General features: G+C 42.8%; 1 protein-coding gene across 1 annotated transcript; it reads right to left on the reverse strand.

The window, feature by feature from the left end:
* Positions 1-6,879: 6,879 nt before the first annotated feature.
* Positions 6,880-9,897, reverse strand: LOC139112582 (uncharacterized). The gene is made up of 3 exons (XM_070673672.1): positions 9,802-9,897; positions 8,845-9,636; positions 6,880-7,008 (listed from the first exon to the last, which is right to left on the reverse strand). Exons 1-3 carry the CDS (start codon positions 9,895-9,897, stop codon positions 6,880-6,882), a joined length of 1,017 nt encoding a protein of 338 aa, XP_070529773.1.
* Positions 9,898-27,180: the final 17,283 nt, after the last annotated feature.

Raw genomic sequence — 27,180 nt, forward strand, 5'->3', positions numbered from 1 at the left:
CGATAATTATAAGCGCGCCGATAATTATTATTAAAATTACTTGTCACAATTATATCTCGTCCATTGTAAATGCACGTACATATGAGCGCATATATCTTTTTCTCTTTGCAAAATTGAAATTAAGAATATTAACGTGTATACTCTCATATGTACCCGCATAATTTTTATAAATAATTATTTTAATACACCCGCAAGATTTATCTGTGACTCTGAATGCTTAAAACTTAAATCGCGTGGGAATAAACTTTCGCACGGCATTAGATCAGTCGCCAATTCTAGGAACGCATAGTTTCGCGATATCTAACAATAACATTCAGAGCTACAGGTTTCAATCGCACCGCTATCAGCGCTAGGGGGACCGAAACCCCCCAAATTAATAAACAGTACATGTACGAAGAATTCCATACGATTTCTCCGCCGCTAGCCGCGTCATACCGAAAATCTAAGACGCAAAAGGCCCCCTTCCCTGTCGTCTAAGGCAAGAGATGCTAGACCTATATAAGCGGGCCCGCGGCCCGAGCGAGCGTTCAGTCTTTTTCAAAAAATCTACGAACGTCAACTTGTGTAATTTCGGAAGCTACCCGAGGGTCACGAAGCCGCTTCCACCCGACGACTGTAATATAATCACGCTGCGTCTGCCTGGACCAACCAACCATCCGACTTGTAAAGGCGCTGCGTCTACTCTTTAATAAATTTAAAGTAAGTTGATAAAAATTTTGAAATAATTCTTCCCATTTCCAAACTTGATCCTTTTAGCATTAAGAAAAATCGATGTAACTAGTTATTGGTACATCTATAAGCCCTAGGAGCTTAAAGAGAATGATTAAAGCGTAAAAGTTAATATTGGCCGCTAAGTCGTTCTTCTCTTCCTCCTCTGTATTAAACCATATCTAAACCATATCTTTATTCCCGAATAAATTATCAAACCGATTGCTCAAAAGTGCAGATTTGTTTTTCCGCTGCGAAATGTGCATTACGATCTGAGGGTTGTCTGCAATTACTCGCCATTTTAATTAATAAATCTTAACTTTTCGCAAATCAAGCCTTTCCTATTTCAATCATTAATTGCTCAACAGTGCAGGTTCGATTTTCGCTGCGAACAGTGCATCACGACCAGAGAGTCGTCTGCAATACTCGCCATCTTAAATACGAATCCTGGCATTTCGCAATTTAATTTCCTTCTTCTCACAATCGTCTGTATCTTAATATACCACGATTCCCCTTTCTCCTTAAAATTGTCCGCAAGCATGTGCATAATCGAAACGCAGGTGCACAATTGCATTACGATCTGAAGGATTGTCTGCAAATACGTGCAACTCAACCTCGATCTGCATACTTCTGCATTACAATTTCCCTTCTCTTCAATTGTCTGCGAGTAATGTGCTTAATTGGTATTTTGACGCATAGCCGCACCACGATCTGAACGGTCGTCTGCGATCCATGCAATTCAAAAACAATAGGCATACCTTCCGCATCACAATTTCTCTTTCTTATTCCATAAAATCATTTGCTTAATAGTGCAAGCTTGATGAAAATCGTCTGCATTTACGCATTATGATTCTAGATGGTATGGAGGAAAAAATATAGAGGCAAGAAGAAAAGGCGCGAAAGGGCGGAGATCTATCGGCGTTTGAGGGATCTCATTGCCGCAGAGAAGGAGGCCGCCAACCAACCTCCAAGTTCTCCCCCTCTCAGTTCGTTCGGGGCACCCGAGAAGACCGCCCCGAAAGACCCGCAGCCTGGGCCATCTAAGCCCAGAGGCCCTAGAATACTTAGCATTCAAAAGGGTCATTTTATTACAGTCCATCGTCCTCCCCAAATAATTGAAACGATAGATCTTACCAATTCCGATACTGAAGTAGAAGTCTTGGGCGAAAACCCCCCTAAAACCATAGATCGTTTATTCAATAAAATTATTAGTAATTGTACATCTAAAGAAAATAAATGCTAAGATAAAAAGATTTATTCTCATAACTTTCCACGATAAGGCAGAAACGGCTCTTGCCATCCCGGGGTATAATCGGTGCATGCAGATTGCCCCTTAAACTAAAGAAGAGCAACTCCAACCTAGACCCTAGGATATCTAGAGTGGAGAAATAAATATCGACGCTCTGGTCCTTTTCACTATTTCCCCTAGAAATCCCTAAATCCATAAGCCGAGACGTCACAACCCTTAAGGAGCCACAGATGGATGATAAAATTGAGTTGATTAAATGTAGGAGTGATAAATTATACATATAAGGTGTTTGAGTTAGTAACAATAAATATTTTATATTAATTAATTGATGACGACAAGAGAAAGTTTAACTGTGCTGTTGACTCCAATGGCATAAGATTAATGTTAACTCGGTTTGAACTCTACAGAGGACAATAAATAATATTATAGAGTTTAATTTCTAATTAGATTGCTATTCAGTTCTTGCTTGTTAAGTAGAAATATAATTAGTGTGATATGAATAATCGGAAAATATGGTGAGACATGCATCTGTGCCTCTTCTCATAATGTTGAATTGTTACTTTATATTAAATTACTGAATCTATTTAATTTTATTATTGTGTATTATATACCAGATTATATGTATATCAGATTATATGCGTGACCGAACTCTGTATAAATCAATCATTTTATAGTTAAGTAGTGATATACGATAAAAAAATATTTGTTGGTTAGGCTATGTCAGATATGACTATTAAATAGTTTGTGAAGTATTAATTTATGGAAGTAGTGATGTTAAAGTGCATATTGAATTATATATTTAAATTAAATTGATGACGATCTGAGTTGGAATTGTTAAATTATGAAGTAAGTGATATTCTATGACAAAGTACATGCTGTTAAGCAATATAATAAGAAAACATTGGGAAATGATTGATTTTACTCAGGGTGAAGTTAAAATGATAAGGAATGCTGAAATGTATGTTTGAACTGAATTCTGTGATATTCAATTGATTGTCATTAATTGTGGTGATTAATTTAATTTCATAAAATTAATCTATTGAATTGTTGATGAAATGTATTTAACTATAATTTGGGAAGGTAATAAATGATATTTATCTGCTTGTTGAGAATCGCGAACTCTGTATAAATACCGAATTTGAGAAGGATTTAATAAATAATAAATAAGTTATTTAACATTTAAAATTGTACATATTTGTAAAATGAATGAGTAGTTTAAAAACGAAACTAGTAATTACTGATGTAAGGGGAAAACTGAATTGATATTCTTATTTGGCACGGAAAGTTACATATGATATACAAAAATCAATTGATTTGTAACAGTATTTTATGAATTATTAATTAAAATTGTTTTTTCAAAATATGATGTATATACAAAAATGAAATTGTAAACTACTAGTGTTAGAATAATTTTGATTGTAGATTCTTATCTAAGATGCTAAATTGCATATGAATACGGATTTTGATGCTTGTAAATAGTATAGTTTACGAATTATTGCTAATTATAAATGATAAAATGTAAGATTTTATGTACAAACTTGATCAGGTAGTAATTTATTAAACTATAATTTTGGGGATAAAACAAACGTTGCATGCTTGTTGAGAATCGCAAACTCTGTATAAATATCGAATTTGAGAAGAATTTAATAAGTAATAAATAAGTTATTTAACATTTAAAATTGTACATATTTGCAAAATGAATGAGTAGTTTAAAAACAAAACTCGTAATTACTGATGTAAGGGAAAAACTGAATTGATACCTTTATTTAGCATGGAAAGTTATATATGATATATAAAAATCAATTGATTTGAATAACATTTTATGAATTATTAATAAATTTCAAAATATGGTGTATATACAAAAATCAAATTGTAAATTACTAAAGATAGAATAGTTTTAACTGTAAATTTTTATTTAAAATGCTAAATTACATATAAATGCGGATTTTGATGCCTGTAAGTGGTATAGTTTACGAATTATTGTTAATTATAAATGATAAAATGTAAGGTCTTATGTACAAATTTAGTCAAATGGAAATTTTTTAAAACTATAATTTTGGGAATGTAATGAACGTTATCTACCTGATTAGAATCGCGAATTGTATATAATTATTGAAATCGAGAAAAATTTGATAACTAATAAGTAAGTAAACTGATATCTTAGATGGTACATATTTGTAAATTTAATGAATGGACTTAAAATGAAATCCGAAATTACCGAAATATGAGGGGTATTAAGTTGACTTTTTTTGTTTAGCATGGGAACTTATATATATACAAAAATCAATGGATTTGAAACAGTATTTCATGAATTATTAAAAATGGTTTTTTGAATTGTTTTTTTATGTGACTACTGGCGCTTTTTAGCGGCCGTACATTAAGTGTATGAATATAATTGATAACTGATCGTTACGAATAATCGTTTGATTGATTAGAAGACTTGATTGAATCAGAGTTGCATTGGATTATTCTGACTTTTAGCTAAAGTGTATATATACTGTACTATTTAACTAAATTATGTCATATGTGAGACTCTGGCGCTTTTTTAGCGGCTGAACTATTCTCGCAAATATAATCGAATTGAAACACGTAAGTACATTGAATTGAATCTTTTGACTATTATGGATAATTACACTGGTTAAATGAACAAATTATTGGAACCGGTGATGTAAGGAACTGATTATGATGAAATAAATTGTATAGTTAATAATGTTGTGAGTTCAGAGGGAGGTTGGATATTTGATTTATCTCATAATAAGTTTTGACTGTGATATTTTAACGATTATTATTTTTTATTTATTTATTTATTTATTGCCATTATACAGCTTTTAATTAACTTATTTAATTTATTATTTTGATTATTGTTGTTTATTAATTTATTTGTTGAATCAATCTGTTATTGAATCTGTTGTTAATTAGTTGTATATATTATTTTGAATTTTAAATTCTTTTGTTAATTTATTTTGACTATTAAATAATTGTATAGTATATGAATCAATCGTTGGAGACTTATTGTGGAATGAGTTTGGAGACATTTTGATCTTTAATTAAATATTGTGAACGAGTTGATTGCATTGTAAGTGTTGGAATCTCATATTGTGTACCGAGTTCAGCTAATTATTGTTGGTAAACAATTGGACAAACTTAGATATTTACAGAAGAGTATTATGTTAATGGTTGAATTATTAAAGCCTATGGTATTTACAGTAAATTATTGTACATTGTGATCTCTGGTCATATCGTTGAAACGAAGAATTAAAATGTATTATATTGCTAACTTAGATCTAATGATTTAAGATACTTATGAATGACCTATATGCTGGGTAATCAAGTAACCGCTGAATATAAACTGGCATTGTAGAATAGTTATATTAATTATTGCGTATCTTCGGAGAATCATGGCCCTGGAACTTAAATGGATATGTCTGATAAGATTAATCTAAGCGGCGAGTTTTTGATTTAATTATTGGCTAATTAAAATAATACAAGGTCTGTTTTATTGGAAAATAATAGTCAGCCTGGAAACTACAGGCTTTGTATTTTATCTAAGTACCCGGCCGGTGTGGTTTCACCGCAAAGTTTACCCCGGAGAAAGTCACTTCGGTGAACAAACTAATCTATGTCTATGTCTAATGTCCCATATTGGAAATAATCCTGGCGGCCTCTCGGGTGGGTCGCCACTCCGCCGCGACCACGTACCCGACGTGGCGCGTTCGTTAGTTGGTAAGAGGCAAGTGGAGAGTGTGTCGACAGGCTCTCCACCTGCTGCTACTAATGCTCCTGTCGGCCAAATTCGTTGTGAGGACGTGGTCTCCGGCGACTCATATTCGTCAACATGCAAGGAGAAGAAGAATGAAGAGGAGATTATAGATGATATTCAAGAGGATGTAGATAAAAATGATTCTATAAACAATTCTAATGATACTGTTATACACAATCCTAAAGGAAGTGAATCTATTAAAGGAAAAGAAATTAATACTTACATGCTTCCCTCGTGCGAGGTTGTGGTTCACCGACACATGGAGTTGCCCGCTTCAAGGCAGATGTTGGCTAGCTGCGATACACCTAAACGTATGAAAAGGAAATTGGAAAAGGAGTCATCGGAGGATTCATCGGAATCTGTTGTGTTGTAACCCGACAGCGCACGCTGGTCATTGACCACCGCGTGCGCCACATTTTTTTATACAACTCAGCAGATTGCCAAACTGTTGGAATCTGCCGAGTCTAAGAAGCTGTCTTGTCAGCCTTTCGTCATCACGCGCTATCAGCAGAAGGCAGTAAGGCACGCGGCCACTTCCTTCTGCTATTTCGCTGACAAGATCGAAAATAATAATATAAAATGCACGAGCTCCGAAGCTCGTGCAAGTCAGTCTGAGAGTACGAGATAGCGACTCGTAACTCTATCGCCGATATACAAAAAAAGAATAAACGCATTACACGATTGAAACATCTATACATTTATTAAAACACCGCCAACCACTACACCGTAAAGTGTATATTCGGAGGACGGACCCTGTGCACCGCTCCGGTGCAACAATTTGGTGGCAACGGTGGGATCCGCCCCCCGAAGAAAAGGCCTCGGTGCGGTTTCTCGATGCGGAAGCGATTTTGCAAAATCGCTCGTATTTGTCGTCGATCTTCGGTAGGACTTTGTTAAGTACGTGAACGTCAAAGAGACGCAATCATCGAAATCCAGCATTCGCGTGAATGTAGCTTCGGTCATGGCCATACGTGTGTCGACCGATTCGAGTCGTACAAGTTTCATTTCGTTCATGCGGCAAATTCGTACTGTGAGCGAACCTATGTTCGCAACGTCGTACGGTTGCTTCGGTCGATCGCGAAGCATATTCAGAATTGTCCATCGATGCTCGCACAGTTCCTTCCAGGTGTCGAGCGACATGGTTAATTCATCTCCTCGATTATCACCTATGATGATCTCCGTAAAACAACGCGTACCAACGTTCACACCGATCTCTAGATATTTGTATCCCGTTTGGGTCAGCGGGTATCGCCGGCAGAGTAAGCGCGTCACGTATCGTTTTGGCAAGATACTGGAAATTAAATAAACGCAATTATGAATATTAATATATTAATTGGAAGTAATTAATTTTATAAGAATGAAAAACTTACTCGTTAAATTTTTTCTCGCTAGATAAGGCTTCAGCACCGCAATCATTTCGACGCACTTTGTAACAGTTTCTCTCGTTGTAATACATCGTCGTATTCGCAGTCGTAGACGTAGTCGTAGAGGAAGTCGTGTAGTCGTTGCTGCGGCCAAAGCGAAGAATGTACTGATCGTACCGATCTGAGGGTACCTCGAGTCGAGGACGGTTGCGAAAATCCCCTCTTTCATTTATTAAAATTTGCATAGAGTGGGGGAATATAAAACGCAGTAAAAAAAATTTTTGGAGAGGGTAAAACAATCGAAAGACGTACATGTATAGGTATGTAATACAAAAAAGTTTTATTAAAAAAAATTATACGTCATTATTTTGATGGTTACGCCACCAATTGTACAATTTAAATACATTTTGTACGACACAATTTTTGCAATGTTTTCTACAACGGAAAGTATTCGAATCGTCCAAATCGTTGAGCGATTCAACGTTTTCAAAATCATCTTCGATGTTCCTGACGATCAGATTGTCTGTGTAGAATTTGATATCGTCATAGTCGTCGCCGTAGTAATCCTCTTCGAGCATATCTCGCAGCCAATCGCGTTTTTCGAGTCCTTTAACGTATACGATGGCATGATCGTAGCAGTCCTCCTCATTCTGTAGGGCCCTGATGATCAGGCGTTTAGCCCGACTGTACGGAACGTCCCCATCTTCCCACGCTATGCCGTGATGATTTCGTACCAGCCAGGTAACGAGGCATCTGTCGTCTCGCGATACTGCACCCCACGACATAGGAGTCGCAAAGACGTAATGCGCGAGAACGGCACCACTTCGCAGCACCGCCGCTTCCTTCACGATGAAACGTCGTCCAATGGGATAACCTTGCAGATCGACGAACGTTGGCGTGGCCATGATGAGATGGAGAGAGGGATGATGATGATGATGGCGTTTGACGATGCGACTCAATCGAAGAAAGTTACAATACTGAACACGCGCGAGCAAATTCATTGGTCTTGTTAACTTCCCCCTTCTTTCCAAATCGCATTACTTTTTTAAATGCTTCGAGACAAAATCCGTCACGCGTTCTTGAAGTCGTTCGGTTTGCGACTTCTTATCCGTTTGCGTGAATGCGTCAACCACTGTGTTTCCCGAGGGTGTCACTCGATACGTCATTCCTCTGTTCAATAAGTGATCCGTCGGTCTAAGATCCGTTTGCGTAGTTTTATCTTCCTTCATGCGACTCGCGTTCTCGCACCAACAAGACGGTTGATACTTTGATGGTTTCATGACGACGATGACAATCTCTCTCTCTCTCTATCGTTCTTTCTCTATCGACGTTACGCATACGACGGAAGGAAAGTGAATACGCAACGTTCGTCGATTCACCGCTTTACATACACACGTCGAAGATTGTTTCTACGTGATCTTACGTACGACGTTGGTCAACGGATTGTATTGAACCAAACGATCGTGTATGATGAGACAGTAAGCCGTGGTATTCGGCGCTACATTGTCTTTGCACTCAAACTCCAATCTCTCGTCCACGGTAACGGTTTTAACCGACTCGTTTTGACGCGAGCAGTCGATGATGACGAACGGACCGTTGAGCAGAAACGACGTGACGGTGAGATTTGGTTCGAGATACTCGTAGCCGTAATACTCTTTGCAGAAACGCGCGTACGCGTCGTAGAGAATCGCGTATCTACGTTTGCTAAAGTCGAGGTTCATATCGTCGTACGGGTAGCACTCTGAATTGAGATAGAGCTTCACGTTGGTCAGTTTGCAGTCGTCGAAACGACTGTTGTCCTCAGACATGATGTTCTTTCGACCCGTCTGCAAAGCGAAGACGACGTATCGAGGTTTCTCGAGTTGCGTGGCGGTCTTGATGGCCCACGAGTGCTTGGTCGTGAGTTGCAGTAGCGGAAACTCGTACAGTTCCCATGAGCAAAAACCCATACTGACAAATCGACCGCTCTCCAAGGTGCGCAACATCGTCAATTTCTTTACCTTGTTTAAAAGTACGTGAGGCATACGCCATTGTATTTTCAGCAAGTCAACCTTGGGCTCGAGCGCGGAACTGCCCACCAGACAGTTGTTGTCGTTGCGCGTTCGTATGAAAATCAATTTGTGATGAGCGTTGATCACGACGCGCCTATAGTTCTCGCAAAATTCCAGCAGCATGTTGAGCGGTACGCAGAAATTGAAGTAACCGTTCGCATTGATCGTGGGACCGAGCCATCCCGCGTTCCGCAGAATCACGCTCCTGTTGGACGAAACAATCGCGTAATTTTTCAGCGTGCTGGTTATGCCGACGTTTCGGTTACGATCAATCTCCACACTGTCGAGCTCGTATCGTATTTCGTCGAACATGAAGGCGATGCAGTTGTCTCCGAGGATCACGTCAGCTGCCGCAACCACCTTGCCCTTCGTTAATTTTCCCTCGACGTAGAGAAAACTCTCGTGCGGTAGCGTGTACAGATCTTGCTGCTGTATCGGTATTCTTATCTCGTCGCTGTGTTTGAACGTCGTATTGGCGAACGGATTGTAGGCGTGAGTCTCGATCTTGACGATTCGATCGTCGAAGACCGGTTCGTCTCGGATATTCAGAATGTCGGCCATCGTTCAGATAAAGTTATTTCGCACAGCAAATCCGAGCGATCTCAGAAATTCAACGTTCGTATCGGTTAGTCTTCTTCTTCTTTTTCCTATCCTTCCGACGCTATTTACAGCAAAATGTTGTTGTTGTTGCGGTTCAGGCTGTTGGATCGTACCAGCACCGAAACTGATCGTTGTAACGCGACTCGTTTTGTTCGGTATTAACATACCACGTTATCGTTGTGGCCGTCGTTGTTGTAGTCGCACGTGCAATCTGACGATGATCTCCTTTCCGCGAAAGTCGAGCGGTCGACCGTTCTGGTTAGTGACGCGTATCGTGAGATCCGTAACGTATCGCACGATGATCGGCAGGTAAATGACTTGCGTGGGCGTTTCCGTGATCTTATATCCTGGTGGCACTTTCGGTGAAAACTCGTGAATCGTGTGCACGCGTTCGCCGTTGCAGTACGCTCCCGCGGTTACGTTACATTCGATGCGGATAATATTCAGGTTGATTATATTGATCGGTAAGTCGGACTCGTGCCATTTTCGCGGCTGCAGTACGCGGTGTGATGAGAATCCGAGAAGCGGTCCCAACGAGTTTGGTTTCGAAAAGTTCACCGTGTACGCTGATTTGATCTCGCTCCTCATAGTGTTGAAGTTGGCGCGAATCGCTATCGAGAAATCATCGTTCTTCTCGTTCTTCTCATTACGATTACCATCGACAGTGTCGCGTTGTCGCGGCATCGCATGTTTCAAAAATTTGTCTATTGCCTGTATCTCGTACGATCCCTCGGGAATCGTAATTTCCTTGCCGTCCGTGCCGTAGTAGAATTTATTGTTTGTAGAATCGACGTTCGGTATGGTGTTGTAAGTCTCAAAGTCCGTGAGACCGAGCTCGTAATCACCGTCGCTGAAATCCAACGCCGGTGAGTAGCTCGAATGGAGAACGCTGCTCCTACCGGTCAACGTGAGCGTGATCGACATGTTTGAAGCGATACTGAGACGAAGTATGTCGCGACGTCAGTTTTTAAACGTAATCGCGTCGATCGTACTTAAAAATCGCAAACACAGCTGTCCACAGATACTCTGATCGTACGTTTGATAGGATCGTCGATTATACTCTATCGACAAGACGTCGATTCCGAGATATCTCACCAATTCTATGGGCGTTCGGAGATTACCGAAGCCGTTAAAGTACGCGACGCGATCTCCTTTTTTGGCGTACGCTACCCAGTGAGTCCCCGGACCCGTCACGTTGTTCAGATTCACGATACCGCTCTCGTTTGTACGCGCGCCACTCGTAGATAGGGTGTCGCGCATAAAGAGGCCTCTGAAATAAGGAACGCGCATACGTCTGGCCAGATGATTCAACTGCACGTTTGTAGTCGCACCCAAAGGCATTTTTAACGTCTGCTCGACGTTTTTTTTTTCTTCCTCTCTTCGCAACAGTAGCACCTCTGCCGTACCTGTACGGCTTGAGAGAGAGACCCCGTTTACCGTTGTACGGGGCCAGATGTACGCCGGATCCACCGGCTGCCGCGCGCGCAGCTTTTCTCTCGTTTACGGCTTTCGCTATACTCGCGGCTCCACCGACAAGCGATCCGACTGCGCCGAGAATCGGAATAATCGGCAGCATGCCACCGCGCTTTGCTGTTGGAAGCATGCATTTTTTGCGAATCGTACTTCTCCTTCTCCTCTTCGTAATCGTTCTGCTTCTCACAGTCCTCAACCTGTTCTTTCTAGTCGACATACCCATGCCAATTTTCGTTTTAGCTTTCATCGCAGCCCACACGGCTGCTGCGGCGGCTCTCTCGCGTAAGCCTGAATCTTTTGCTATAACGCGTTTTCCCGCTCTCTTGGCGAGTTCTCTGTCCGCTGCGTGTCTATCTGCGAGATCGTTGCTTCGCGCGTACGCCAAGTCGTGCTCGCGACACGCTTCGTCCAACGGATTAACGCCTCAATCGCCTCTTGCTATGCGTTCCTTCAGTCGAGTTCCCGGCCCACAAAATTGATAACCGGGGATGTGCAGTTCGAAGGGGAGGGCGTTTATCGCGCGATTCAACAAACCCTTACCGCAGCACTTTACTTCCGACGAAGCGGTAGACGACGTTGACACTCGCCGCACTTTCGGATTAACGGAGCAGGTCCGTCGATGTGCGTTTCTTCCCAGGGTTGATTGTAAAGCTCGAGGCACCTGCGGTAGGTTCGAACCTCCGGATCGTCTTTCAAGTGCACGGGAAGTTTATCCCACACGTGATGAACGTAATCGCCGCAGACGTTCAGCAAAACGGCCTTTGGTACGATGCTAAACTGTTCCGCGGTTAAGTTCAACACGTCAAAGAAATGTTTCAGCGCGAGATACAAATCGATTAATGAGCTATTCGCGGGTTCGCGCGACTATAAATAGGCGCGCGAGTGATCGTCTCCGTACAGCGGGTACGAGATGCGGTTCGTGCGACAACCGCAGACGATACGCGTCGCGAATTGCGACGACAGATTACGACTGATGGACAGTCTCGAGAGGGAGAAAAAACGCAGGCATGGTGAGATGCTGCCAAACACCGTGCGCGCGATCGTGTGCGGTCCATCGAACTGCGGCAAAACGAACATTCTGATCAGTCTGTTGGAGAGTCCGCACGGTTAGCGTTTCGAGAACGTGTACGTGTACTCGAAGTCGCTTCAGCAGCCCAAGTATCAGTACTTGGAAAGTCTGCTGGCGCTGATCGACGAGATCGGCTATTTCACGTTCTCCAACAACAGCGACGTCGTTCCGCCGAGCGAATCGCTTCCGCATTCGATCTTCGTCTTTGACGATATCGCGTGCGACAAGCAAGACGCCGTGAGAGAATACTTCGCGATGGGTCGTCACTCGAACGTAGACTGCTTCTATCTGTGTCAGTCGTACGCGAGGATACCCAAGCATCTGATACGCGACAACGCGAATCTGCTGATCCTGATCAAACAGGACGGAACCAATCTGAAATACGTGTACAACGATCACGTCAACACCGACATGTCATACGACGAGTTCAGTGCGTTGTGTCGCGAATGCTGGCAACGCGATCACAGTTTCGCGGTGATCGACAAAGACAGTCCGCTCGACAACGGGCGATACAGGCGAGGATTTGACGTGTTTGCGGTACCGTCGAGTTGATTTTTTAACAGATTGACAAAATCACGCGACGATCAGTCGTCGAAGACGCTTTGTCGAGAACGGATTGCGCGATACGATCGATCGATATGACGGGGAGAAACGACAACCATGACGCGCGCGAGCGTGAAAAGATTACGCGGGAGATCGAGAAGACGAGCGAGGCGATTCGCAGGAAGCACCGAGCCATAAAGACCGACACGATCGACGCCGACATCGCGTCGAAAAAGCGCCTTAAGCCCATCGTCGAACCTCTAAAGCGGATGGCCGAGATCGTCGAGGAATCCGGTATCGCGGTACCGAAGTTGGAATCGAAATCGGAGCGTTTGACGCCGAAACTGGAGCGACGATTGTGGTCGACGCCAAAACCCGAACGGCGTTTAAACGTCACGTTTGACGATTCGTTATCGTCGGCAACGTTAGGCGATACGATCGTAGCTAATCCGTCATTGAGTGATACGACCGTCGATTCGTACGTTACGACCAAAAACGTCGAACTTCCGTCGACGCCACGGCCCCGCACATCGACGCCGCGGTTCGGCGTATCGACGCCGCGATCTGGCGTATCGACGCCGCGGCCCAGCGTATCGATGGCAACGATGTATCTGGAAGCGGCGAGTGGTGACAGAAGAATAAATATCGATGACGTTTTCGGTATATACTTTGACGCGAACAAAGTAATGCTTGGGAACAAGCACGTCGAATTCGACCATAAGAACGACGATATAATCGTCGCTGGTAAGAGATATCCCGGTACGGAAGGTCTGTACGAGTTGATTTTCAAGAAGGTACCCGACAAAACCGCTTACACTGAGGCGGATAAACGTCACTACAAGAACATACTCGAAGCGACGAACGCTCATAAGAAAGATTTCAGCGACGGCGGTCGCATCATGGATAACAGAAGCTCAAAGTACATGAAGGTGATCGCACCGCTGATGAGCGATTCGGCCAAGAAATCGAGAAGAAAGAGCTCCGGTAAAGGATTATTTCGCCTCATGACATTAAACGATCACGCGATCGACTACGTGCACTGGGACGATCCTAACGAGCTCGTCGATCGTCTTCGATTGCTGGATGCTTCGCGTCGAGCCGGTCACAACGCTCACGACAACGAAATTTTGTCGATCGTCGAGGAACTGCGCAAGGCGGGTTGATTATAAATTGATCGATCAGAGGAATCGAGCGACAGAATCGATCATGTCTAGATCGCGCAAGTCGAGCGACGCAGGTCCCGAGAGGAGGCGACTCGTCGACGAGTTGCACGCCCCGGCGAGAAGAAACTTTCCGCGAAGACGCGTCGTGGTCAAGGGATACGACGATCTGTGGCAGGCTGATATCGTCGAGATGCAACAGTACGCGCGTTTCAACCGAGGCTACCGCTACATTCTCACCGTCATCGACGTACTCGGCAAGTACGCGTGGGCGATACCGCTCAAGAACAAAGGCGGCAGCGAGACGGCTGACGCTTTAACAGAGTTGATGCGAAAAAGCGGGCAATGCCCGAAAAATATGCAAACCGACATGGGAAAGGAGTTTTACAACACCGACGTGCAACGACTCTTCGCGAAACGCAGCGTCAATCATTACTCGACGTACTCGGTGATGAAAGCGTCGATAGTCGAACGATTCAATCGCACACTCAAAAACATTATGTGGAAAATGTTTACGCTCAACGGCAATTACGAGTGGTTCGACGCGCTATCGCGTCTCGTAGACAAGTATAATAGGCGCAAGCACCGAACGATCGGCATGCGGCCCATCGACGTGACACCTGAGATCGCCAAGAAACTTCTTGACACCGTGTACAGCGCGATAAAAATAGCCGCTCCGGCCAAATTCAGGGTCGGTGATAAAGTACGCGTGAACAAGTTTAAAATGATTTTTGAAAAGGGATACACTCCGAATTGGACCACCGAGGTTTTCACGATCGTCAAGGTGCAGCAAACCAATCCAGCTACCTATCTACTGGAGGATTATCGCGGTGAGGCAATATCCGGAACGTTCTACGAGCACGAGTTGCACCGCGCAACGCATAGGGACGTGTATCTGGTGGAGAAGGTTCTGCGCAAGAAGGGTGACAAGGTCTACGTAAAATGGCTAGGATTCGACGGATCGCACAATTCGTGGATCGACAAAAACAGCATCGTTTAATAAAGTTTTTTTTTTTTTTATTTCACACATGTGTATGCGTGATTCGATACAAAAATGTATAAAAATGAGAAAAATATATAACGTACGCATTGTACAATGTTTTACTTTATTTGTATAATTACATCTATAATACATACTACATACTGCGTACTGCGTACATGTGTACTGCATACTGCGTACTGCGTACATGTGTACTGCGTACATGTGTACTACGTAAGGGCATGCTAGCGACTACTAACGGAGACCTGTACATCATCGCATAGTAATATAAAACATGACCGTTTTCGTCGGTCGTTTCGAGAGTTCCGCAAAATACTGCTTAAATTTGAAAAAACAGGCAACCATAAACGCCTCAATCAACGCATCAATCAACGCATCAAACACCACAAACACCACAAAATAAATTCAAACTAAGTTTAAACAACATAAGCAACCAAGAACATCACATACACCGCATACACCGCAAAATAAAATAAAATATGCGAATGTTAACCCATACATTATATCGCAATTAACCGGTAAAAACCAAAAAAAAGAAAAAAGAAAAGAAATACCAACTATTGTACCGTCAGTAATAAAATGAAGGAGTAAAGATATATAAAATATGCGAATGTTAACCCATACATTATATCGCAATTAACCGGTAAAAACAAAAAAAGAAAAAAGAAAAGAAATACCAACTATTGTACCGTCAGTAATAAAATAAAGGAGTAAAGATACGAGTATAATTGGAGAATATGACAGCGCTAGGAATAATACATATAATGTATGTTATTCCACGCATGCTTCATATAACGAGCTCGAGAGTTTTACAAAATTAAACCAGATAAAAATACAGTTCCGCAAAAGTCAGACTAAATTTGAAAAAGAGGCAATCATGAACGCCTCAATCAACGCATCAAACACCACAAACATCACAAACACCTCAAAGTAAAAATCAGACTAAATTTGAAAAAAACATAAGCAACCAAGAACATCTCATACACCGCAAAATAAAAATTATTTTGTGCAATCCAGCCCATTTGCTAGCTGCAAAAATCCAACATTTGCAGAACTCTATTACAAATAATACAATAAAATATGCGAATGTTAACCCATACATTATATCGCATTTAACCGGTAAAAACCAAAAAAAAAAGAAAAAAGAAAAGAAATACCAACTATTGTACCGTCAGTAATAAAATAAATGGGTAAAGATACGAGTATAGTTGGAGAATATGACAGCGCTAGGAATAATACATATAATGTATGTTATTCCACGCATGCTTCATATAACGAGCTCGAAAGTTTTATAAAATTAAACCAGATAAAAATACAGTTCCGCAAAAGTCAGACTAAATTTGAAAAAGAAGCAATCATGAACGCCTCAATCAACGCATCAAACACCACAAACATCACAAACACCTCAAAGTAAAAATCAGACTAAATTTGAAAAAACATAAGCAACCAAGAACATATCATACACCGCAAAATATGCGAATGTTAACAATCACTCGAGAGACCTTGCATCAATCGGAAGTATAATACATCTATAATACATACTGCATAAATGTATACCGCATACATGTATACCGCATACATGTATATCGCATACATGTATACCGCGTACATGTGTACTGCGTTTTTATTGAGGTATGCGATAATGACCCCACGGCAAGGTCTCGGTCGAGTTCGGCACGAGATATCGTTTGTCGTCGTACGGACTGAGAGCGATCTTTGTCTCGGACACGGTGTACACCTCGTGCAATTTCGACCTGATGCACGATTGGTCGCGAATCATAGCGATCTCGTCCTCGAGACACCTCACGTAATCGTCGAACGTTATAGTTCGCGCCACGACTTCGCTCTTTACGCCCTTTGCTTTTTTGGTGTCCTTTCTACCGTCTACCCTGATCGCATACATCTTAGCTCTGAGTCCGACGAACTCTGTGACGATCGCACCGTTACACTTGTCCTTCATTAAGCCGGGTATTTTTTTGTTCGCGAGAGGTATACCATACGCGTTATCGGGCGGATAGTCGCTCGTGTCGAACCTCGCGATATCGCGTTTCATCATCTCGTATACGTCGTCGCATTCGACGCTGTACACAAGACTGTCCGTGTCGGTATACATGACGCTACATTTGTCTCCGAAAGTCGGTATCATATACTCGTGATGAAACTCGTACAAGCATACTTTAGATATGTCGAGTATAGACATACCGACGTATATCGGCTTGGCGAATTTCACCTCGAGTTTACGCAATTCCACGGCTACCAAATTTTCCGCAAATACGCTTCTGCTGTGAAAATTCGGTTTGGCGATCATCGCCTCCACACCGCACCGTCCGTCCCACTGCGAGAGCAAGCGAACGTCGACGCGATTTCGTACGTTCTCCATCGTTTTACCGAACACCGCGTTGTTCATCAGTTTAAACAAATTTTTCTCAAAATCGTTGGTCGCGCGAGTTCGATGTCGCGTGTTGAGCTCGATGTAATCGCGCAACCATGCCGATTGAGTGAATCGCAGCACGCGGTAAGCCTTGGTGACGCGAAGACCGTGACGCGTGCACAGCTGCAGATTGCGATAGTGGATGACGTATCGCTTCTTATCACACAGCGTAGCCAAAAGTTTTACATCGTGTTTCGCCCCCGGTGGTTTCTCTTGCGTGGGACAGAACGGCAGATCGGAGTGCGCGTCGTGCACGCTCGCGGGATACTCGAGATCCACCTCGAGAATATAACCCGTGGGCGAGTCCGCGGCGATCGCGTCTACGTCGAGGTTCGCGAGGTCGTTGTCGTCGACCCATTCGAAATCCGCGTACGGTAACGGCTGACACATGGCCCATCCGTACAAGTTATTTACATCGTAATACACAATGTACGACGAAAGTTTCGACGAGTCGTACCCCGACCGCATGTATCTGTTATTGGCTCGCGCGTATCTGTTGGAGCATTGACTTAGACCGCCGCGTATACCGCGTTCGACGAACATCACCATGTCGATGTCGGTCAACAATTCGAAATTTATGCGCGTATGCTTGAGCATCGCATCCCACGTTGTTTGAGCATAATTAAAGCGGTAACTGACCGGCAGAATTTATAATAAATTAAAAACTCCTCGAGTAAAAACGGAAAGTCGCGGCGTCTAACAAAAGTAAAAACGGAAAGTCGCGGCGTCTAACAAAAGCGATAAACAGTCGGGCAGGTCGTTGAATTTCGATAATATTTATATACGACGTCATACCGCCAAGGCTAACGGTAGCTGAGGGTAACGAACTCGCGTTTAAAAAACCGTCGAGACAAAGGATCTCGGAGCCCGAACGAGGATATAAAAACCGCGATCTCGATCGGGCGATCAGTCGTCACAATAGATTGCGCGTAGAACTGTAAATTGTCGATCCGCTGTACATCGGAGGTCGTGCAAATCTCTCGAGTATTGAGAGAATAAATTAGTTATATTTAATTTCAACAATATAACGAGTCGAGCGCACTCATTTATTCGCATCCCACCTACATCCGGGAAACGCCGAAATACACGACGGGCGAAAACCTGCGAGAGGCCTTGACACACGTGAAACCGGGTAAAGTGTAGTAATGCGCGGGATCGAGTCCGTAACTCTCGACGCATCTGTCGCGAAAATTTTTAAATACGTCAGCCAATAACAGTACATCGGTCTTGAGGTACAGATCGCTGTACTCGCCCAGAGTTCGAACGGAGAACCGCTGCCATACGGTCTCGGCGTGCGCGTAATCTGTCTCGGTCACCCACCGGTCAGCGAACTGAAGAATGAGTCGCGCGACGGTAGGCTTGACTCATTCAATTTTTCAAAGCTGTTGACATACTCGTACGGAAATACACCTTTTCGCGTCAAAAGATTGAAATTTTCTTCTGAAAGTGTCGCAAATTCAGCGCGCAAGATTCGCAATTTGTCTTTGGCGAGTAGAGACGATATTTTGTCGAGGCTAGCGTTCAAAAATTTGTACGAGTCTATAAAGCGCAACTTTATCGCAGTTCGCGAGTCCTGTCCCTCAGCCGTATCGTTAACGTGTTTCGTAAAGGAGATATATTTCTCCTTCGTTATCGGCAATAGATTAATTTTACCCTTGTACGCTGTGGCGATCTCCTTTATAACAAAGTGTGTATCGTAACCCGACAGATTGTGAAATACGACGGGGATGTATCGCGTGTCGCGGTATTGCAGGTTACATTTTGAGTGCGCGGGACCTCTATACCGACCGGTCAAATGACAATGATCGCGCACACGCTTCTCGTCCGCCGCAAACGGATTTTCGCATATGTGGCACAGCGTCGCGTTCTCGTGCACCTTGAGCTGCGCATTCGACAACGTTTTCATCAGGACGACGTTTGAGATTACGGTTTTTACGCGATGAGCTAATTTCACTAGCCGCTCGACGAACCACTAGACGCAATCGGGTTCACGATGATATTCGTATCTCGAGAGCGACTCGTCGTACGAGCATCGGACGTAGTATCCCACGCTGAATACTTCGTGATGTTGATAATTAAACGTCGTTTGTTCGGGCGATGATGGTGGATCGATATTTCGCAGCACGCACTCCAGATCGGCGTATACGATGAACGGCACGCGCTCCTTGTTACCGTGATTGGAAAAGCTGAGCCATTTGTTGTCGTCCTCGCTGGGTAGTCGTATAGCGCAGTCGTTTAAGATTCCGCAATCCATGACGTGAGCCTCTTGCTCGAACTGAAGTAATGAAGACACCTAAAAATAAAATATTTTTAAAAAAATAATATTTAAAAAAGAAAAAATTAATTATATATTCAAAAACTCATACGTACCGATCACAAATGTGTTTACGATGCTCGCGTCCGCTTAGTTGCGAACTGACGAGGCGTGATAGATTATTGATACACGCAAAGTGTCCCACTTCCTGGTTATCGTTGTCATCGTTGTTGTCGCGTTGCACGTACAATAAATTTACGTGTCGCGTTTTCTTCTCATTGCTGAGGCGTATAGGTAGAACGTTTATTTCTTTTCCACGTGTGTTTGTGACGTACACGTTGATCGAGATATCATTCAATCGTTCGAGTTTTGCAACGTCTTTAAGAGTCGCGGGAAACTGCACACCCTCGACGTTCAGCACCGTTGCATAATGCGGGTACGACGATTCCCGATCCACGTGCTGCTTCACGGGATACAGAGCCGCCACCACCGACCACGCGAGGCACTTGTCGTCCATCGATTTTACGCATATTACTGCTTTTTTAGCGACTATCTTCCGCGATAATGTAACGTGACATCCCGCACGCATCGGATTGTACATTTACGTTGATCAACACGTTCAAAATTCGCGACAACGCCCATCCGCTGTCGCGCTCCTGAAACTCCTCGAGAGAAGCTAGGTGGGTTCGATAACATGTAGTCGGTACTACTCGCGTACATCAGTATCTCAAAAGATCTCACAGTTTTTCGTGGTTATACTTTTGTTGGCGCGTTTGTCCCCAGCCGTGAATTCACCGTTGAACGCGATGTTCACTTTCACGCAATAATTTTTATGCACGATGTCCTGTACGCGCTCGCACACCGCGTTACCGGCGTTCTCCAGGAATCGTAGCGGCTCGATGTAGTTTGCGTTTATTACCACACCCGTTGCGATACGACTTTTGAACGCGGTCTCGATCTCGCGCCACTCGAGTTCACCAGCTGCGTTGTCACCATCACCATCGGCAGCAGTGGTGCTCGCATACTCGCCACCCTGGTGCACGTAACGTCCGTACAAATGTGTCCTGGCACCCAAGAGTCGCGCGATATTCGCCACTGTGGATTGCGCGCATTCGACGGATACGCGCGTTCGCTTGGCGCGACTGCGTTCCTCGAGTCGATTCACTAGATCGTCACATCTCTCAAGCCGCACGAAAAATTCTCCCAGGGTGGTCACGGCGTCAGCCTGCACCAGGAGTTCGCGCTCTTCCTCGAGAAAACTTTGATTTATTTTTTAAATGATTTTCGCACCGATGCTCGCTTGTTAAATGATTCTCGCACCGATGCTCGCACGTTAATGTTGAAAAAACGACACTAGCAATAAATACAACAAAACAACGACATTAGCAATAAATACAATAAAACAACGACATTAGCAATAAATACAACAAAACAACGACATTAGCAATAAATACAATAAAACAACGACATTAGCAATAAATACAACAAAACAACGACATTAACGATAAATACAACATTAGCGATAAATACGACAAAACAACGACATTAGCGATAAATACGACAAACAACGACATTAGCAACGCGAGTACGGAATCGAAGTATATTGCTCACGCAGTTGTGCATACCGGACACATATCGCACGAAATTACAACGAATGTTGCGGCTCTACAGTTCAAGCACCACGTACCATTGAGACTTTCGTAAGATCCTACGACGTGTTTACGAATCTTGAAGACGGAGTCGTTGAAATCGTTTCGCATCAATACCAAACAAGAAGCGCACACGTTGTATCCTCGCCTGTCACCGTAATAAAAATATATGGCACAAAACTTTGTACGCAGATTAATCGCGGTTAAATTCCGTAAATTGATCGTTTTGCGCGTAGTATTTTCAATCGTTTCGTCGTTGTCATCGTTGGTTTCGCAAGCACTATCCTCCGACAGGGAATGAACCTCGTCGATTTCCTCACCGATTTCTATTTCTATTTCTTCACCGATTTCTTCACCGATTTCTATTCTCACGTCAACGTTCATTATTGTCGATCGCTCAATCACTAATGAGATTCGCGCGCGTGGTTACAAGAGAGGCCTAAGGAATGCTTTATATTCTACCCCTACTCCTGATTAATCATGCGACACATTTTTACCCTCTCTCAAATTATAATGAGTCATTTAATAATAAGTTTTACTTCGCGATATTTAAAAATTGCTCTCTTATCTCTTTCCGATAAAAGAAATGTACACCCGCTAAATAGCAACTACCCCGTTTGCAGAGTCTTTGAGTTTAGCCGCATAGTTTTTGTTATTTGTGCAGTCTATTTTTCAATGATGTGGGGGAATTAAAATCGTTACCTTATCTCTTTCCGAGAAAAGAAATACACACCTGCTAAATAGCAACTACCTCCGTTTGCAGTCTTTGAATTTAGCCGCATAGTCTTTTGTTCTCTTAGCAGTCTATTTTTCATTGATGCGGGGGTAACGTGAGTGGCAACGTGAGTGGCAACGTGAGTGACAACGCGAGTGAAAACGATAATTTTTTATCTCTATGTGGCATTAGGCCACGAAACAGTAATTTAGGGCCCCACCACCACACCGCGATTTTCAAACCAGCGCGCTTTCCCCTCAGATTACCTACAACATGTAGCGCGGGCCGACCAGCCATCCGCAGCCGGTAACACGGGCCGTCCAACCGCCTACACCGCGCACCGCTACCTTCGGCTCGGGAGGGGGTTTCCCCCTCCCTCGAGCCAACGGGTATATAAACCGCCTCGAGCGCAAGCCAGGCACCTTTTCCGAGCTGGGGAGCACCCCAGCAACCGATCCCCAGGACTTGGGCGCTCCCAAGTTTTCTTCGACCGGGCTCACCCGGACCTCGAAACCGACATTTGTTCCGCCGGACTCGGGCGCTCCCGAGCTTTCCTTGACCGGGCTCTCCCGGTCTCCGACATCGTTGCCTCCGAGACTCGGGCGCTCTCGAGCCTTCCTTCGACTGGGCGCTCCCGGTCGTCCTCAACACCGTTACCTCCGAGACTCGGGCGCTCCCGAGCCTTCCTTCGACCGAGCGCTCCCGGCCTTCCTCGATACCGTGTTGCAAAGAGCTGAACTTTCGATCGCGGCCGGCCACGCGTACAGATGCAGAGGCTCGTCCGTGTGAAGCCAGCGCTTCGGCTGCCGTCGGATAGAGGAAAAGGTCAGAGCTATACACTATCTGTCCTACTCTTTCGCGACGTCGTTGGTAACTCGGTAGTCTCGGTATCGCGCAAGCATGATGGAAACCGCTCGAATTTGAACGGCTACTCTTATTTGCCATGTACTATGAAACTTACCATGTTACCATTATTACCATGTAAAATAAAAATTGAAAATAAATAAATTATTATTCATAAAGAATCCTTCTTTTTACAAACTAAATCACTTTTATCTCATAAGTTAGCAGTACGAAATAAGCAGAGTTAATTTTTATAAATTTGTAGCTAATTTGTTGTTAAAAAGTAATTAAAAGTAAGTAAGACAAAAAGACAACGCGCGAGCGAGACAATATAACGACACACGAGCGAAATTAAGTGACAACGCGCGTTGTCGCCTCGTCTCGCTCGCCGCGCGCTGATTCCGTCCATCACCTTTAAGATATACTCGCCTCTGTCTATCGCGCGCTCACTCAGCCCACGCTTCTTTGCTGCTCTTACGCGTACATAAATTTAATTTTTTTCTCGGAAATTATTCAAAATTTTTCAAAAATAAGGTGCGCAAGAAATTAATGCAATATACTTTCATGTTCCAATCGTTCTAACAATTTTGTAAATTTAAGTATTGCAATTTTACATTGCGAAAAAGTTTAAACTGTTTAAATAATTTTTTGCAAAAAAGTCACTCATCGGATTCGGTTGTCGGACGATGCTGTAACGTTGTTAAAAAAAAAATTATAAAAGTCGGACACTCGATCTCGAAGATATCCATTTGTTAACTAGCAAAAATGTTAATATTGAAGAAAAGACTATACTATGTCACTCGCAACATCGTCCGGCGACCGAATCCGATGAGTGACTATTTTTGTAAAAAAATTGTTTAAACAATTGAAATGACTTCTTTTCAATTTTTAAACAAAATATCTGAAACCCCGAATCGATAGCAACAACCGTTACCTAATAACGAGCGTTTACGTAGAAGATATCAATTTGTTAACTAAGAAAAGAAAATAGCAATTTAATATTTTCCTTTGGCAAATATTTAGCGATAAATAAGCAACAAAGCGTTATCTCGATTAAATTTCTTTGCGACCAACTTCATCTTCTTTTACTTGAATATTATTAAAAAAATGTATAATAATAAAAGCAGAGAGTAACGAACTTTTTCTTTGCCAATTACTTTTTAACAACAAATTAGCTACAAATTTATAAAAATTAACTCTGCTATTTCGTACTGCTAACTTATGAGATAAAAGTGATTTAGTTTGTAAAAAGAAGGATTCTTTATGAATAATAATTTATTTATTTTCAATTTTTATTTTACATGGTAATAATGGTAACATGGTAAGTTTCATAGTACATGGCAAATAAGAGTAGCCGTTCAAATTCGAGCGGTTTTCATCATGCTTGCGCGATACCGAGACTACCGAGTTACCAACGACGTCGCGAAAGAGTAGGACAGATAGTGTATAGCTCTGACCTTTTCCTCTATCCGACGGCAGCCGAAGCGCTGGCTTTACACGGACGAGCCTCTGCATCTGTACGCGTGGCCGGCCGCGATCGAAAGTTCAGCTCTCTGCCGTGTTGTCCACGACTCGGGCGCTCCTGAGCCTTCTTTCGACCGGGCGCTCCCGGCCTTCCTTGATACCGTGTTGTCCACGACTCGGGCGCTCCCGAGCCTTCTTTCGACCGGGCGCTCCCGGCCTTCTTCGATACCGTGTTGTCCACGACTCGGGCGCTCCCGAGCCTTCCTTCGACCGGGCGCTCCCGGATTCCTTTCCGACCGCTTTCTACCCCGACATCCGGCTTCGTGGGCGAATTGTACTTTGCGCCGCATATCCGCGTCCGCGACACTCTGTCCGATCGACACGGCCTGGACGGCCGAGCTTGTACTTTGCGCCGCATATCCGCGTCCGCGACACTCTGTCCGATCGAACCAGCCCACCGTTTCGGTACGCGGCGTTTCGGATTACAACCCCCGGAACGGTTTTGGACGGCTACCCACCTGTAAATAGTTTAGGATTAGCGGAGAAACGGGCCCGTTGTGCGGTCCCGTTTTCCACGCACTACAGTCCGTACGTTTTGTATTATCTTTAAGCACTTAAGCCATTTCATTCAACTATTTTGTTTTAATTTGATTCCCATTTTTCTGTTTGTGTAATAAATTGCTCTATTTTCACATTTAATCACGTCTCGGTTACTCTAACTCGTACCCCGGATCCCGACGAGCTTTCCACCCCCGAAATTACCGCGTTACATCTATAAAACAATTTGGATCGAGATGAGTTCATCAACCGTCGAGCGATCAGTTTCTTGCAACCAAGCATCGGTAACTGATCGTCGCCAAGTACCAATTAAAAAAAATGTAAGTATCTTTTCTGATATTATTTTTTATATCTTTTTTAAAAAATACCGCTTAATATAAAAAAATTTTTTAGATGATTTCCGACATCAATATAAGACAACTGACCCGCTGGCCGTACGAAGTACGCGTGATACGCGTACAATCACTCACGTTATTTTGAGTGAAGTTAATTAACGGAGAGAAGGCTCATTTGGAGATGCTTGAACAATTGACTGTATTTATGAGGATTGCAACAGCCAACCTCATGCTGTTATCACATGAACTTACAGTGGAAACCCTCGTTGCTATCCGAGAAGGTTTAAATTGGCAAAGAGAAATCGTCGACGATGTTAGTGCTACGTCGATTACGGTACATCTTCGCGACTGGGCTCGCAGAACCTGTAGACTACCTTATGAGTGTTTCCGACTGGAGGAACGATTCTGTGAAATAAAGTGGCAGACGATACCGTGTGTTCTAGACGGAATCTTGCCTCGGCGAGCCCAGATGTGGACGGAGCAAGAAATCACGCTCGCTAGAATAATCATGGAAAAAGCGCGGGGGTGGATTACCATCAATGATATTCTCTCTGGCGATGCGGCTCTTGTTTCGTTAATCAGAGTCGGGCAAACAGAAAATGTGCACCCAGTAGATATGTCAACCTTATTCATACACCTGGGTATTGCAAAAAGTTTCATCATGTGGATCGATACGCCAGCTGAATGAATTACACCAAAAGAGCTTTAAGTCCGTTCGTATATCCGCTTCTTTAAGCATCATTCATTGTGCATTTACGAACACACATATGGAAGCGGATAGAAACGCAGAACGTGATTTTCAGTCGGTCGCTTGTCAGTCAGTCGCTCGCCAGTCGAGGAGTGCACATGTCAAAATTGCTTCTATTGTTTTTTATTGCTTCTGTTGTTCTTATTATTGCTTGTGTTGTTTTTTATTATTGCTGTTGTCGTTTTTTGCTTATATATTTTTTTTTGGCTTTTGTTGTTTTTTGGCAAGATCTAATCAAAATTATATAGAAAAAAATTTTCGGCAAGATCTCATTTAAAATGAGTTGCAGAAACTACCTAATGAAAGTATGTGCCAGAACAGATTGCAAGATGTTTTACGAGGTCCGGCGGTGCACAAAATCGGTGTGCCTAACAGGCAGCACCTGTAAATTCGTCCACTTTAACCAGGATGAGGTGGACGAAATCAATAACCACGTGCGGCCGATGATGGAAACGGCGTTTTGCGAAGTAAAACGTCTGGCATACCTACTTCGCGAGACGTACCCGCCGGATCAGAGGCCTCACTCATGCACCAAGAATTTACTTGGAGAGTGCATGTGGGAGTGCCTCTCTTGCGAGAATGGGACATTTCCCAGTAAGTTTTTTTTTTTTTTTTTTTTTAAATTAATTAATTAATATTAATTTTTAAATTACAGAGGATAACACGCCGAGATGCAATTTCTGCCTGGTGCAGCATTAATTTGTGGCCACTCATATTGCACACCGTGCATGAAAATAATATCATTTTCCATGCAGGGCCAAGTGCCCAAATATCTCTGCACGGTGTGCAAACAATGGAAGGTGCAGATAAATCTATGTAAGTATATTTTAAATAAATTTTATTTATTATTTTTTAATACATTTTATTTTATATTTTTTTAATAATTTCTTTTTTTCGTTTCAGACAATGACTAAAGACTCCAGAAAAGGAAAAACAAGAAATAAACGGAGGACGCTAAAAAAAAAAAAAATTTTTAGTTTATAAGTTTAAGTTAAGTTTCATTTTATTATTTTCATTTTTTATTATTTTATTTTTTATTAGTACACTTTTTTTAGTTTATAAGTTTAGGTTAAGTTTTATTTTATTATTTTATTTGTATTATTTTATTTTTTATTAGTTTACTTTTTTAATTCATTTTTATTATTTCTTTGTATTATTTTATTTTTTAATAGTTTACTTTTTTAATTCATTTTTATTATTTCTTTG

Source organism: Cardiocondyla obscurior, unplaced genomic scaffold, assembly GCF_019399895.1.
Source record: "Cardiocondyla obscurior isolate alpha-2009 unplaced genomic scaffold, Cobs3.1 scaffold31_0_849067, whole genome shotgun sequence".
NCBI lineage: Eukaryota > Metazoa > Arthropoda > Insecta > Hymenoptera > Formicidae > Cardiocondyla > Cardiocondyla obscurior.